General features: G+C 39.1%; 2 protein-coding genes across 2 annotated transcripts in view; both read right to left on the minus strand.

Annotated features, from left to right (window-relative positions):
* The window catches only part of dars1 (aspartyl-tRNA synthetase 1), a 48,985-nt gene extending 38,053 nt beyond the window's left edge, over positions 1–10,932 (minus strand). The window contains exons 1-5 of the mRNA XM_067443586.1: positions 10,777–10,932; positions 6,463–6,565; positions 5,181–5,210; positions 4,453–4,510; positions 3,646–3,738 (exon numbers count right to left, since the gene is read on the minus strand). Coding sequence (XP_067299687.1) covers positions 3,646–3,738; positions 4,453–4,510; positions 5,181–5,210; positions 6,463–6,565; positions 10,777–10,799 — 307 coding nt within the window. The 5' untranslated portion in view covers positions 10,800–10,932. The remainder of the gene's footprint in view (positions 1–3,645; positions 3,739–4,452; positions 4,511–5,180; positions 5,211–6,462; positions 6,566–10,776) is intronic.
* A 3,845-nt stretch (positions 10,933–14,777) lies between these two features.
* cxcr4b (chemokine (C-X-C motif), receptor 4b) lies at positions 14,778–16,702 on the minus strand. Its single transcript, XM_067444978.1, has 2 exons — positions 16,591–16,702; positions 14,778–16,308 (listed from the first exon to the last, which is right to left on the minus strand). Exons 1-2 carry the CDS (start codon positions 16,603–16,605, stop codon positions 15,262–15,264), a joined length of 1,062 nt encoding a protein of 353 aa, XP_067301079.1. The 5' UTR covers positions 16,606–16,702; the 3' UTR covers positions 14,778–15,261.
* Between the last annotated feature and the right edge of the window lie 502 nt (positions 16,703–17,204).

Raw genomic sequence — 17,204 nt, forward strand, 5'->3', positions numbered from 1 at the left:
GCGTCAGCGGGAGCGTTCAGCCCTCGTGTTCAGCCGCCTCGTGTGAAGACCGACAAGTGTAAAGACATTCGTTTTCGACTCGACCTACGATCGACTCCACCGTAGAACGAACACCGAGAACGCACTTAAGTATTTATTTATTTCTCTATCCTCTTTCTCCTTCTCTCTCTCTTCTCACAATGTGCTTTCAATACATACCCACTATTTCTACCCCTCGCTCCACTATCAGACGCAGACGGCAGCGCAACACTGCTAATCTGCGTCTTATTCCTTCCTCTACTAATATCCCTCCCTCCTTTTCTCTGGGTCTATGGAATTGTCAGTCAGCTGTAAACAAAGCTGACTTCATTCCAGCCTTCGCCACTCATTCCAATCTGAATATCTTGGCCTTGACTGAGACCTGGATCCGTCCAGAAGACTCAGCAACACCTGCTGCTCTCTCTAACAATTTCTCCTTCTCACACACCCCTCGCCACACTGGCAGAGGTGGAGGTACAGGTTTTCTTATCACAAACAATTGGAAATACTCAACCCACACCTCTCTCTGTAATAACATCTCATTTGAATACCATGCTATTACAGTTACAGCTCCTGCTAAAATCCATCTTGTAGTCATTTATCGCCCTCCAGGTCAATTGGGCACATTTGTTGAGGAACTAGATGTGCTGCTGTCCTCATTCCCTGAGGATGGCAGCCCACTTGTAATCCTTGGTGATTTCAACATCCACCTGGACAAACCGTATGCTACAGATTTTCACTCCCTTCTATCCTCATTCGATCTCAAACTTCTTACTACCTCACACACACACAAATCTGGCAACCAACTTGACCTCATCTACATACGCAACTGCACTACAGAAAACACTTTGGTCAAACCCTTACACTTCTCGGATCACTACCTCATCACATTTAATCTACATCTCACTACTCTTATGCTTCCACCTCCTCTACCAGTTAGTTTCAGACGAAACCTGCGTTCTCTTTCTCCCTCTCACCTCTCCTCCGTTGTATCATCCTCTCTTCCGTCACCCACACAATTCTCCTCTATGGATGTCAACGCTGCAACAGACACTTTATGTTCCACTTTAACCACTTGTCTAGATACTATCTGCCCTCTGTCTTCTAGGCCAGCTCGCGCTACTCCCTCTAACCCTTGGTTATCGGATGTTCTTCGTGAACACCGGACCAAACTTAGGGCAGCAGAGAGAAAATGGCGCAAATCAAACCACCCATCTGACCTGAGTAAGTACCAATCTCTGCTCATTTCCTTCTCACAGGACGTCCATACAGCTAAATCCGCATATTTCCACAACAAAATCAACACCACCTCAGACTCACGCACACTTTTCAGAACTTTCACCTCTCTCCTCTGTCCCCCTCCACCACCTCCCACCACCTCTCTTTCTGCAGACGATCTTGCCCATTTTTTCACAAACAAAACCACACTCATCAGCAGTCAGTTCACACCTCCACACAGACACACTTTTGAATCAGCCACTTCCACAGCCAAACATCTTCTCTCCTCCTTCTCTACACTCACTGAGGACGAAGTATCTAAGCTTCTCCTCTCCAGCCATCCCACTACCTGCCCTCTAGATCCCATCCCCTCACATCTCCTACAAGCCATCTCCCCTACACTCTTACCAGCACTCACACACATCATCAACACATCTCTCTCCACCGGCATCTTCCCCACCACATTCAAGCAGGCTCGGGTAACCCCACTGCTTAAAAAACCCACATTAGACACATCACTTGTAGAGAACTACAGACCTGTTTCTCTCCTACCATTCATTGCGAAAACACTTGAAAGAGTTGTGTTCAACCAGGTCTCATCTTTCCTCTCACAGTCTAATCAACTGGACGTAAACCAGTCAGGCTTCAAAAAGGGCCACTCTACTGAGACGGCATTACTGTCAGTTACTGAAGCCCTGCGGCTGGCTAAAGCTGCATCCAAATCATCAGTCCTCATCCTCCTTGATCTGTCTGCTGCCTTTGACACTGTGAATCATCAGATTCTTCTGTCCACCCTCTCATCACTGGGCATCACAGGGACTCCACTCCACTGGTTTGAGTCCTATCTCACAGGTAGGTCTTTTAAGGTTGCCTGGAGAGGAGAGGTATCCAAAACACATCAACTGACCACGGGGGTTCCTCAGGGCTCAGTGCTTGGACCTCTCCTCTTCTCCATTTACACTACATCACTGGGACCCATCATTCAGGCACATGGTCTCTCTTATCATTGCTATGCTGATGACACACAGCTCTACCTCTCATTTCAACCAGATGATCCCACAGTAGCTGCACGAATCTCAAACTGTCTGGCGGACATCTCGGCATGGATGAAAAAACATCACCTGCAGCTCAATCTAGCAAAGACTGAGCTGCTTGTTTTCCCTGCTAACCCCTCCATACAACACGATTTTACCATCCAGCTAGGTTCATCTCTGATTACTCCTTCGGGGTCGGTCAGAAATCTTGGAGTAATCTTTGATGACCAGCTGTCCTTCAAAGACCACATCTCGAAGACGGCTCGGTCATGCAGGTTTGCATTGCACAATATCAGGAAAATCAGACCGTTCCTTACGGAGCATGCAACACAGCTTCTTGTCCAAGCCCTGGTCATTTCTAGACTTGACTATTGCAACGCGCTTCTGGCTGGACTTCCATCTTGTGCAATCAAACCGTTGCAAATGATCCAGAACGCTGCAGCACGTCTTGTATTCAATGAGCCCAAAAGGGCTCATGTCACACCTCTATTCATCTCTCTGCATTGGCTACCACTCGCTGCCCGGATCAAATTCAAAGCCCTGACTCTTGCTTATGGATCTTCCACAAGCGCAGCACCCGCATACTTCGACTCACTCCTACGCGTCTACACACCCACCAGAAGCCTTCGCTCAGCTAATGAGCGAAGGCTTGTGGTACCATCACAGAGAGGCATGAAATCCCTCTCTCGAACTTTTTCTTTCATTGTTCCGGGTTGGTGGAACGATCTTCCGTCCTCCATACGCACAACAGAATCACTCACTTCGTTCAAAAGACAGGTAAAAACTCATCTCTTCCATGAGCACTTAATCTTACATTAAAAAAAAAAAAAAAAAAAAAAAAAAAAAAAAAAAAATTCCCCCTCTATTTCTCCTTTCTTCTTTCCTTTTCTGGTCTTTGCTACTCTAAGCAGTGTACAAATCTTAGTATTTAGGGCACTTTTTGTGTTTCGTTGCCTCTTCTTGACGGATCGCTTCCTTTTCTCCTGAGTTGTAAGTCGCTTTGGATAAAAGCGTCTGCTAAATGCATAAATGTAAATGTAAATGTAAATGTAAATGTGCACCCCACGTCATGTGGGTATTATATGACTTTTGAACCTTCCTAGTATAAACGCTGCATACTCTAGCAACAGTATTTGTAGTATGGTAGAATGCAGTTCCATATCTTTCTTTATATTCTACAGTTTCAGATGATACTAACCCATTTTTTATGACCATACAATGACTTTAACTGAAGTTTATATTAATGCAATAATATGTCCGAAATGTCAAATAAGAAACTCTTGAGCTTTAGTAAGAGCAGCTTCCACGTGTTGAAATGAATTGAGCAACACTTTCAGCAGCAGATGAGCTTGTGTAATAGTGAGGAGGAGTTTACCTTTAGCTCTGCTGGTGTTAATTCTGGCACGCACCCAGATCTGCTGCTCTGCCTTCTCGGGTTTCAGGTCCTGGACACGCACCAACGCCCTGTCTGCCTCCATCCAGGACAGACAGAGAGAGAGAGAGAGAGAGAGAGAGAGAGAGAAAGTTTTAGAGAAAAGACATCAAAGAAGACAGGACTCCCCCTTGTACACAGATCCCACAAAGACATACACTCGGATTACAAAGCCACCGGGAGGAGGGCTAATAAATATGAAACATAACAAGCCCAGTCTGAAAGGTGACCATCACGTGAATTCTTCTCCGTTTTGACAAACCCAGAGTCACCCTGGCTTAGCTGACTCACGATATGACTTTATTATGAGGCAGCGGGGATGGGGCGGTCTTGCTTAGCCCCAGTGAAAGTACTCAGGGCATTTGGCTGATCCAGAATCCACCCACATGAAAGCTTCGTCTATCTCTGCCCGAGAGCAATGCTGGTGGGAGACGACTTTGTTCTGTAGCAGCAGAGCTTAAAAATTCCCAGCCGGACAGTTGGGAGTAATGTCACCCTAACTCCTCATCCAAGATTTATCTTGTACTATTATTCAAGACTATTATGTGTGACAGTGAGGGGAGGAACATCAGGGAGAGCTAAAGGAGACATCAGGGAGATCCCGAAAGCTTTATATTATCTCTTAAGCTCGAAGACATTCCTAATTATCATTCTACGGCAAGTTTTGCAAAGTGAAACCTGTCTATCTTCCTCCTGTGGAAATGAGATGCCCTCCTAAATCTTCACTTAAAAACTGAGAAGGACACTGACCCAGTTTCTGCTGGGACTGGACCATAGGACAGATCCCATAGCGATCCTTGGCAAAGTCCTGATAGGAGAAAAGAAGACAGGGATGGTAATGAATTTTAAAGGGACAGTTCAGACAAAAAGTTCAGACTTACTTTCTTCATTGTTACACCAAAAGAGAATGTTTAAATGGGTACTGCTGAAGCACCAAGTTTCAGGAAAGTCACAAAAGTACCAAAGTACCAGAGTACCATTCAAGAAGTCCATATGAGCCCTATACCCCAGTTACTAAAGTGGAATGCTGATAATCATCCACTCCAGTAAGCCGCTAATTTGAGGACCTTGTGATTGGATAATGGATCATCAATGAGTTGAATGTGAGAACAAGATCAATTTAATTTGTGAACAAATCTTTCAGACTGTTTTTCTGACCTGGATCAACTGAAAAAGTTCAAACTCAAAAGACTAATTTGTTCATGAAAAAAACATTAAGAGGGTTATGTTAAGATATTCAGTGAATAATAGTTTAAATTGGTATGTTCCTCAAACAAAGAGCTCATATGTTTTCATAAATTACTCATTTGGACCACTTTTATGGTGCATCCCCACAAAAAATTCTAGTCCCCATTCATTGTAAATGCATGGGGAAAAAGTGACCAGAACATTATAAAAAATTATAAATAACAAGGTGAGTGCATAAAAAAACATTTTAATGTGAAATGTGATATTCCAGATAAGCGAGTGGTACTTACATCCTCATCAGTTTCGTGCTGCTCTGCGGCCTGAATCAAAGAGAGGGACTCATTTCAATAAAACATCAACAGTAGAGGGAAAACAGACCCTCCGTAAGGGCTAACATCAAGATAAAACACATGCTGCTTTTTCTGTACAAAGGCAAGCACTGCAAGATCACAAACCACTTATTTCTACACGTACACTAAAACTAAAAGTTCTAAATTAAAAAACAAAATGTTGTAGTTACAGCAGTAGTGGATTCTGTGTAAATTATTCCAGTCAATTCATCTATATAAGAATGATTTTAAATATTTGTTCTGCTTGTGTTTCATAAAACTTATGTACTCGAGTGTCAATGACTTAAGCAAATAAACTTTCCACAAATGTCCAGCGGACAAAAAAGAACTCTGTTTAGTTAAAGGGATAGTTCACTTTAAAATGAAAATTCTTTAATCCTTTATTCACCCTCAAGTTGTTTCAAACCTGTATGAATTTCGTTCTTCAGCTGAACACAAGGGAAGATATTTTGAAGAATGTAAGTAACCAAACAGTTAACTGGAATCATTGACTTCCATAGTATTTTTTTTTCCTACTATGGAAGTCGATGGCTCCAGTTAACTGTTTGGTTACTTACATTCTTCAAAATATCTTCCCTTGTGTTCAGCTGAAGAAAGAAATTCATACAGGTTTGAAACAACTTGAGGGTGAGTAAAGGATGACAGAATTTTCATTTTAAAGTGAACTATCCCTTTAAGACAAGATTACTATAATGTAACATCAGCATTATTTGGTGCCTTGTACTGTTTTAATATACTTATGTATGTATTATTATACAGCTCTGGATAAAATTAAGAGACCACTTAACATTGAGAAATCCATGTTAAGTGGTCTCTTAATTTTTTCCAGAGCTGTATGTTGTTTTATTTATGTTTTGCTTACTGTGAAAGTTTATTTGTTTTGCTACAATACCTCTGTACATTTTTTTTTAATTCTTTAAAAAAACGAATTTTCATATTATATATATATATATATATATATATATATATATATATATATATATATATATATATATATATATATATATATATATATATATATATATATATATATAATTATTTTAAAAAGCCAGATCACACAGTACTCAGCCTCACAGCCTAAATTTCATTCATTTCAAATGAAATAAGTTGAGCAAACAAAATAATCCAGATGGTTGATGTGACAGTTTAAAATATTCTGTATGCAGAAACACCTGTTTGAGCACACAACAGGACAGGAATTGCAAAACAACAGAAGCCTCACCAGCTTGGCCTGTTTCTCTGCCTTCTTCGCTGCTTTCTCTGCTTCCTTCTGCTGTTTCTTCAGGCCTTTCTTGGACTGGGCCTGTTGCTCCTCCTCGCCGGCTCTGAAACAGGATAACAACAAAAACAGCTCTGTCAAACCTCCATCTACCTTTTTTAGCTTCCTTCCGGGAAGCTTTGCTGATATATGGGGGGGAAAAGCATTCCAACCAACAGTGTCCCGCTGACTTTTTAAATTGCTGTGTCTTTCATCTATTGTTTCAGCGTGCCCAAAAAAACAACAGAGGCTAAATTAAACTTTCATCAGTGATGTTTGTTTGTGCTCCTGTGGTCTAGGTAGTCCAGTTATAGCAGTACAGGAAATGTGATGTCTGTCTACTACAGTAACACACGTTATCACTCACGCGATATGACTGTCCCATACTGTAACAACGGACTAGGGTGGGAGTAGGCCTACCTGAGCAGCAACGATTAATGGCATTTGATTCATGTTGGCAAGAAAAATTATCACATCTGCAAAAAGTAACATGGCTAATAGTGGGCAAAAAGATGTTGTGTGGTGGAACCATGGTGATCTGATTGTACTGAACAATTATAATATATTTATATATATACGCAAATATGTAATATGTGGTTATTCATTTTAGTACTCTTTGTACTGCTAGGTGTCGGGTATTTTATTCAAATGCATATTTTTAAATAAATGAACGCTTTTATTCTGTTTTGTTTATGTTACAAAAAAACATATCAAGGTCTCCAGAAAAAAATTATCAGCAGCACTACTGTTTTAAACACTGAAAATATTAATAAATGTTTCTAAATCAGCATATTAGAATGATTTCTGAAGGATCATGTGGCACTGAAGACTGGAGTAATGATGCTGAAAAATCAGCTTTGCCATCACAGGAATAAATTACATTTTAAAATATAAAATATGAAAACATTACAATTAAATTGTAATAATATTTTAAAATATTACTGTAGCATCTTGTTTTTTTCTGGCCATTTAATTCAATATTATTAAATTACATTAAGGTCATTCCGTGTCAACACAACCAGAGGTTCCAGGCTCAAATTTTTATTTTGTTAATATGTTTCCTGTAGAAGACAAACATATAGTGATGAAAGACAGAATATTAAATTTCACAGATGTGTATTTACTGAGTAATCCACTATTTTTGTAGAGAGGGGTCAAATTAAAAAAAAAAAAAAACTAGTCTCATTTTTGGAGCCAAATTAGAGGGGTGTAAAAATGATTTTAGAAAGATGGTGGCATCATTATTTTATTTTGAAATAGAAATAGGTGTGAATATTATTACAATCTGTTTAGTGTTTCACTATGCTAACAGTGACAGTTAAAAAATGGCAAAAAGAACTGCTTGTGTTTTCCCCATATTTGCTCAAATCTTTCAAAAGTAATTGTACACCCCTCTAATTTGGCTCCAAATCTCAGATGAAAATTGTCATTTTGACCCCCTCTACAAAATAATAGGCATTACTCAGAATATAAATTTTTTACATTTCAGATTTTGGCTTTCATCAACTATATATATTTATATATATGTTTGTTTTGTTTTTTGTTTTTTTAAAACACAGCCATTGGCTTATTTCTGCTTAATGGAGAATAGATACTATTTTTTTTTAATACTGTAGTTTCCTTACTGGCACTAAATTAGTCATTAGGTTAGTGCAGACACTTGGCTGACCAAGTCCATTAACCAAGTGAGTCCAACAATTACCAAAACTTCCATCCATCATTAGTTAATATGGCACAGATGGATTACCAAGCAGTACAACAGTTATTTAAAACAAACACAATTACACTGAAACCTCAACAATACGTAAACTGATCACAGGGCATAGGCCAAAGGAAATGGAATGCCCCTGTGATCTCTATTACCATTTAACTCTGCATAAAACACATGGTTTCATGGCCAACCAACCACTATAAACACGCCAGTTACAAATCACTCATTTGCCAAATTTATATTCTGTTCTCCCTCTAAGAATGTTAAATATGGCATTGCAATGAAAGGGACCATTTAATCTGAAACCACAAGAGTAACAGGTGGTCAACAACATGAGAAAGACTAGCCTATCCTCCACCTTCAGACATTTAACAGAATGTTGTATTACACTAATTGCTCCATACAACAGAACAAAACAAAGAAACTATGAATAGTCTTGCTCTTTATCCAACTCTGATCTACAAAGGACCCCCAAAAACAGCAGAATCCGGGCAGGCGACCATATGGCAGCCCTCGGGCAACACAGGATCAAGTGCCTGTACACACACAGTTCTGCAGAAGTTTAAACAAAACAGATCTGTGAATGTCTTCCCAAGCACTACCCCTGCCAACAAGGCAAAAATGGTCCAGCCGCAGGCCTCTACTGAGGCCTCGGCCGTGCCAAAGTGGGCAATAAACAACCCACCACCACCACCACTACATTATGCATTAGCACGTAATGCCACGGAGGACATTAAGGGCCACAGTGAAGGTATGAGCAGCATGGAACAGTTTTTTCAAGGGAATTCACGGATGACAGTCCACCAAAGCAACGCTGCAATTTCTGCTCACAGGAAATTGGAAGCACTGAGGCAGATAGAAGAGAATGAGAAGGCTGCCGATAATTAAAGGCCTATGCCAGATTTGGGGTTATGTATTTACACAGAAACACAAGGCCCGGGGCAAAGCAGGGATATAAAAATAAGGGTGGAGGTTTTAGATGCCCTCCACACAGCAGCTGTTATCATATGACTCATCAAATTGCGGTTTATATATTAAACCATAAACAGGATTGTCCAAGTAACACTGCTTTGGGAACTGTGTAGCATTATTATAGAAATTATCTACATTAATATTTCAACTGCCAAATCTAATAATTAAAATGAAAAGATCAGAACATCTGAAGTTTGCAAACATTTCTGCGGTCAAAATTGTAGTTCTTACTTTCACTTTGTAATTGAAATGCCACTTTTACTTGGTTTTCTGAAAGGTAAAAGTGTATCATGTTGGGTTACAAAACTTTTTTTTTTTTTTATAAATTCAATTTTCCAACTTGATTGGATATATATATATATATATATATATATATATATTAGGGCTGTAACGATATGCGATATGAAATCGAAATCGCAATACGCAGGTCCACGAACCTGTATCGCGATCTAAGAAGGCAGAATCGCGACACACCCCTTCCAACTCCCAGAATTATCCTTCCTGTCCAGGTCCAACTTTTAAGTCAGCAGTATGGCAACATTTCAGCTACCCGGTGGAGAACAAAGATGGCAATCGTGTAGTTGACAAGACCCACACAATTTGCCGTAAATGTTTCAAGAAGCTTCCCCAACCGGCTGGCAAAGTGGTGTGAGCGTGGCGTTTCTGTTGCGTGTCATCCGCGGGGCGGCTGCGTGGTGTTTTCTCTTTCTTTGCACACCAGAAGCGTGTCTGACACGGCGCTTCTGTTGGTATTGATGTACAGGAGGCCCTATACTTCATGTTAAATATATATTGCCTATTGGTACCGCAAAGAAAACGTCGGCAGTAGCCTATTGACCATACAGATATATGGTATTGACGGCAAAATAGGCTACAGAATACTGTACAGAATAAAACTGTTTTGTCCCCCCCATATCGAGGTTTGTATCGTACCGTGGGTCAAAAATCGTGATACGAACTGAATCGTGGGTTTGGTGTATCGTTACAGCCCTAATATATATATATATATATATATATATATATATATATATATATATATATATATATATACTTTATTCAGCAAGGATGCATCAAATTTATCTTATGTCAAAGTAAAAGTTAGTAGATTACTTTTTTTAAATAAAAGCTGCTGTTCTTATGGACTTTATATGTTATCTATATCAAAGATTCCGGAAAAGGAATCACGGTTTCCACAAAAATATTAAGGAGCACAACAGTTTTCTGAGAGAATATTTCTTGAGCAGCAAAACAGTCTATTTCTGACGGAACATGTGACACTTAAGACTGGAGAATAGTTATTATTCTATTTATATCCCCAACTAAGTCATTAAGACTAACGTTAGATACTTAAGTGTGAATTCACACCTAAAAGTCACCACTGTTGCAAAAAGGAATATCTAGAATTTCTAATGTCCTGTCTAACTTCACCTGTTGTTATTTAAAGACCCTATTCAGCTGTCATAGTTAAAGGTCTCTAAACTGCTGATGCAATGAGCTGCAACTCTATTACTCAGCTAGCAAGACTAGCTAGCTAATAAATGCATTGATCACAAATATTAAGCATCCGACAAAAAACAATGAGATTGGATTCTCACCCTTGTACATTTTCTTTAGTCATACTTCGAATGTAGTGGGGAAAAACAGCACTGGGTATTATAATTTCAGTTGTGTTGATGTGAAATGACAGCCACTGGGAACGCTGGACATGTGGAAAAAGGAAGGAGTGTTTTGCTGTTACACATTCACAACTTCCTCACTTATCCGTGTAGAACACGCTTCCGCATAAAAGGTTCCTAGTTACTGTTTTGTCCTCTTTAGAGCTCCTTAGTTCGTCCAAATAAAGCATCATAAAAATACAATAAAAATAAAAATCTACATTCTTCGTTTATTGTGTATGTTTGCGTGCGTGCTGTTAACTCTTACATTATGAGGACAAAATGTCACCACAAAGCAATATCTGGTGAGGGAAACAGCTTATAAATCATACTAAGTGGTGTTTATATATATATATATATATATATATATATATATATATATATATATATATATATATATATATATATATATATATATATATATATATATATATATATAAGCGCAGGCGTTATGGGTGGGCCTGACGGGCCTAGGCCCACCCATTTCAACAGGCCCATCCAAAACTTTTCTTTAAAAAAAAATACAAACTTTTAATATATTTTAATTTAGTCAAAAGATGGTTGAGAATGGCAAAGCTCATAATTTGTGGTAATAGGCTAGTCTAAATGTTTTGTTTTTAACAAATTTTAAACAGTTGTGTCTATTTTGATGTTTCTGCGCAAGTTCAGCAGACAGTGAGGTTCAAGATCGGATATTTGTGAACGTGAAATTAATTTCCAGTAAAGGATGTTGCAGCAGTCGTTGTTTATGTACCTTAAACGTGCGCGAACGGTATCGGAGTCAGCTCCAAACAAGAGATAAAGGAGAGCAGCAGGACACAACACTGCCTAACAACTCTGATAACACTGCCAATGACTTCATGTACAGTGTAAGGCTTCATGAACGCGTCTTTTCCAGTGTCAACTGAATTAAAACACCAAATAGGAGCACCATGCTTAGGCTACTTCTCGCCTTATGTCCCTCAGTCTGTTGACATTTGACAGAGAGCTCAGTAGCTGCGTTTCCATTACAGATTTGCGAAAAAAATTTGCAATGTTTCTTAAATGTCGATAAAAAAAACTATTGCGAAATGACAGCGTTTCCATAGCTGCATTTATGCGACTATGTTCTTCTCGCGATAGGTCATTCCAAAATGATGGCACTTGGTAGGTTTGTATATCCCATCCACCGCACTAGCCATTATTTTTATTGGAAGGAGATGTGTCCAATGTCCAAGCATTAATGGAAAGGAAAGCCCCTTAGGTTACTTAAGCGGCACGGATATGAGGTGTGTGTCAGATCTGCTTCAAGGTCTTCATGATAATTTGGCATTTCTGTGTTTAGAATCCAGTATTACTGTAATCCTCTTGTCTTTTATGAGTTTAATAAAGAACCCCATCTTGTCTTCTCTCCGAACAAACCGAAACCGTCATCTGCGCGAAATGTTTGAATTTGCATGGTATAGCCTAACTCATGTTTTTTTTTTTATGTTTTTTTTTTTTTTACCACTTTCGTTATTTTGGCTTGACTTTTCGTTTGTTGGTGATATAAACTGAATTTAGAAATGCTTTGGAAAAGAAAAAATTTGCATTTAATAAACAATTTTTTTTTTTTTAAATGAAGACAGCGTTTGGAGTGAGCGCATGCAAAATAATTTGTTCCCTGAGTCCACAAATAAAAGTAGGCAGTTTATAGTTTATAATTATGTCTTGAACTTATCTGTATAACTACAAATGACAGAGTAGGCTATTGTGAATTGTTTCTATGAGAGTTTTTGCTAAATTGCCGCGTTTCCATTGGGCACATTTTCAATTCGCAATTTCAATTTGCGCAATTTGGAGGGTAATGGAAACGCGGCTGACTTTGATGAAATCATTGACATTTTCAAGAGCAAACCCCCAACTAGCCTACTCCTGTAATTTCGGAGAGATAATAAAGGCCCTATATACCTTTTCTTTTCTGTTAAATAATTTTATTTGCAACGAATTGAATATTCTTCTCATGTTCTCTCTTCTTCCCATGCTATTTTCACATTTGGCAATCTTTTAAGCCTGTCTTTTGACGCAAAAATATGAGTGTCATTTAGCCAATCCAGTTGTTATAAGTTCAAAATAAGTTATAAGTGGGGACTTCAACCTGCATACAGAGACTCATGGGGACCAAATCAAGGTCCCCCTGAGGAAGCTTTTAAATTATACAGAGTGAGTTTTTTGAAAATGTAACCATGCAGAAAGTTTTCTGTGATTGGTAGATTTAGTGTGGGGTTAGTGTAGGGGATAGAATTTACATTATGTCTATGGACAATCCCCATAAAACATGGAAATCAGGTGTGTTTGTTCCCCGGTAAACCCTACATTATGAGGACACGGTTATGGCGGCTATAAAGTCTTTCAGCAGCTATTGATCACAGTATATCCTGATGCAGGAAGTTGCCTTCCTGATCTCCCAGCCAAAACATTGTAAATGTAATAATAAGTTAATGGCAAGAATAGGAAATACAGTCTAATCATCCTTCGGAGCATTCCCAGCTTTATACACAAAATAAGGTTGATCACATTTCTGATCATATTTGAGATGCTTTGAAAAAGCAAAAACAAAACAAAAATACTTTAGTACCTTCATGTGTACAAACCATTTGTCAAAGGTTATTTTATAATATTTTGTTCATAATAATTTTCTTTTAAAATATTAATCATAACAGACTCAGTGTGTTTTGAGAGTTTTTGACCCGTGATGTGCTTGGCTGAGGTTATTCTAAGTTAAGTGGAGTTGATAATAGGGTTTCCCAGCAAATTTCCAGAATCTCCTTTTGGTTGGTCTCTTTTCAAATGGCACTTTAGAGACGGGAGAGATGGTCCAGCTGAGCTCAATGGAGTGTTAATGGTGTGCCGTGGCTTTTGAGAACAGCTCTCATGCTAATGACATAACCATTCCAGGACATTTCCAAATGAACAAAATGCAGCACAGAATGCTCTATTTTTACTGGCCTCTTACTGTGGGAGCAGACAGTGAAAAATAACCATAAACCTTAGAGACTTGATGCAGGGCACTTCACACCTCATTGGACTCTTTAGAAATTGTAATTTTAACATACTGTATTAAACATGAGCTTGGTAATTACAATACAATCCTTGTGAATATCAATGTTCTGCCTGAATGGTTTATAGGTACATCAGGGCTGCTAATTTGCTGCTATAACCTGATTATTATTCATCAAGCTAAAGACCACAACAATGACTGAGATCTTTGCATTGCAAACAGAGATCAAACGTGTCTGGGTTTCAAACAGAAGTAACAGTAATACCGTGACTCTTAAGAAAGAAGAAAGAGAAATTTCCCATTCATATTTGATGACAACATCAAAAGTTTTGTTTTTGTCATCATGTACAAACAGGAATTCTTTTTATAAAAAGTAGCTTTTAAGATGCTTGCATTTTCAGGTGCATTATGTTATCTTCATGAAAATTATTATACCTTATTTTATCTTTTGAATTTGTGAGAATGTTTTTGAAAGATTTTGTGAGATTCACAGATTTAAATTGTATTTTTTATTACTATTAAAAAAAGTGAAAAATTGTAGATTTTATCATTTCACACTTTACATCTTCAAGCTACCTGATTTACTTATTTTTCTTGTTATCTGATACAACAAGAAATCCCAAAGGGAAGCCAATTCTGTCCCTTTGTAGGTTGATGGGTGTCTTGTATCAGCAGTTGCTTAAAACACTAAAGAACACAGATGTTCTTAAAATTACAGACCCTCTCCTCAGCCATTCTGTTTAGCGGGAGGTCAGGTGGAGCTTTTGTTTTGGTAACTTGACAGACCTTCAGCTCTACCCCACCCCCACAGAGAGATTGGGGGGAGGTAGAGGGGTGTGTGTGTGTGCGTGTGTGTGTGTGGTGCCACTGGAGAGATGCAAGACAACACCATGTCAGACCTCATTAAACTGGTCATTTTTATTATGAAAAAAAGTCAAAATGCAACAATTGTGACATGATTAAATTACAACTCCTTTTTAAACATTTTTACAGTGTAAGCTACCATTTAAAATAAATATCAGAAAGCTTATAGGGAAACAGGAAAAGCTAAGTGCACACACACACACACACACAAAAGCAAACAATGAACTATGTACAAATAATTTACACTACGCATTATGAATCAGACAAAAGACTATGCAACATTTACTGATAAGAACTTCTGCAAGCACAGACTTTGTCAAGGCTCTGCCTTTAGGTCCTGCAATAGAAAAAAAGGACTTACATTTAAAAAGTTTAATTTAAGTAGAGGAATAAAATAAAGTCTTACAAAATAACAATTATCAACACAATAAAGAGTTTACAATGTACAAAAAGTGTAGTAGTCCTTTTTTTTCTTTTAAGAAAAAGAAAAGAAAGCAAGCTTAGTCATCCGTGTCGGAAAGTTTTATGTACAAAAATGTCCATTAACTGGACAGCACACTGGATGACTCGGACTCAGTAGATACTGATGATATATGTCCTCTTTTCTTGGTCAACATCTTGTGACTTGATCTACTGCTGATGCTCAGAGCGTTACGTGCAGATTTACTGAACTTGACTCCCAGGAAAGCATAAAGGATGGGGTTGAGACAGCAGTGGAAGTATGCCAGTGCCTCAGTAAAGAAGATCCATTTCTCCAGACACTGTTCCAGGAAACAGCTGTGAGATATGACGTTCAGCGTCACCAGAGTGTCCACCAGGATGCCGGCACAGTAGGGCAACCAGCAGATGAAGAAGCAGAGGATGAGGATGATGGTCGTCTTCAGCGCCTTCCTCTTCAGGGCCTGACCCTTGGAGCTCTTGGACAGTTTTGAGATGATGATACAGTAACAGGTTAGAATGATCAGCCCAGGCAGCAAAAAGCCAAAGATGATGTGCTGGAAGCGGAAATAAGCCTTCCACACCATGTTCCCCTGCTGCGGGTAGGTGAGCTCGCAGATCGTATTCATGCCCGTATTGTGGACTTTGGCGAAGACCAGATCGGGCACGGTGAGCAGGGTCGCTGGGAGCCAAACTCCAAGGTAGATCACCTTTTCTGCAAGTAGCTTCCTGAAGGTCTGGCTGTTTGTGGCACGGACAACAGCCAGATATCTATCCAGGCTGATAAATGCCAGGATCAGCACGCTGCTGTACAAATTCAGAGTGTAGATCATGTTGACTGTGACGCACAGAAATCTCCCAAAATACCACCCGCTGGCTGCATCCACAGCCCAAAAGGGAAGCGTGAGGACAAACAGGAGGTCGGCAATGGAGAGGTGCAACCTGTACTTGTCTGTCATGTTCTTCGACTTCTTTTGGAAGCCCATCACGAGCACCACAAGTCCATTGCCAATGATTCCCAGGACAAATATAATCCCATAAACGGTAGGGAGGAAAATCTTTGGGAAGTCATTGTTGTCCGTGAGGTCACAGAGTTCATAATCATCAAAATCCCCAGACCCGGAGTCTGAACTGTTGTCTAAAATGATGTGCTGCAGAAAATAACATTATATTGATTAATTTCACATAAGCAACATGTTGTTGACATTAAAAGTACCAATGAAAATATACTATAAACACAATTTATTTATTTTTAAACTTAAATACGAAAAAAAAAAGTTCAAACCACACAAAACCTAAATAGCAAAACGTGACAACCAAAGTGCAGGTTACCAGACATTGATAAACATAAACAACAGACCATGCCTGATAAAGAAGTATTTAATCAAATATCAGACTACAGAGCGTTTTACATTTGTCTTAAAAACACTTACATCGTAAAAATCCATGTCGTTAAACCAGATGAGCGCAAAAACCGCGCAAAAGTCTTCACACACTTCAGTCAACGGATCTCTTGTAGAAGCATTTAAATAGTCCTCCTTAGAGCCTGACACGCCTCGTTATAGTCAACAAGGCGGGGTCATGACGCAGGAGACGCTCAGCAGGGCAGGGCATGGCACCGAGGGCTGCGAGCTCAGCTCAGAATGGAAGCATGCTGCCTTTTTATTTTAAAATTATTTGGCGCAATTTTCACATGCGTTACATTTTCAAAAATCTTAGTAGGCTACTAACCTCACAACAGATCATCAAAAGTGCCCTTTTTTCAAAGAACTGCAACTGAACTTAATGGTTAATCAATGAATCATTTGGTATAATCATAGATTATAGACATTCCTTATTAGCTATAGCCTACATTATAAGTGATTTATCTATAAACACTGTGTGTGTGTGTGTGTGTGTGTGTGTGTGTGTGTGTGTGTGTGTGTGTGTGTGTGTGTGTGTGTGTGTGTGTGTGTGTGTGTGTGTGTGTGTGTGTGTGTGAGAGAGAGAGAGAGAGAGAGAGAGAGAGAGAGAGAGAGAAAGTGTGTGTGTGTGTGTGTGTGTGTGT

Source organism: Pseudorasbora parva, chromosome 5, assembly GCF_024679245.1.
Source record: "Pseudorasbora parva isolate DD20220531a chromosome 5, ASM2467924v1, whole genome shotgun sequence".
In the NCBI taxonomy this organism is placed as follows: domain Eukaryota; kingdom Metazoa; phylum Chordata; class Actinopteri; order Cypriniformes; family Gobionidae; genus Pseudorasbora; species Pseudorasbora parva.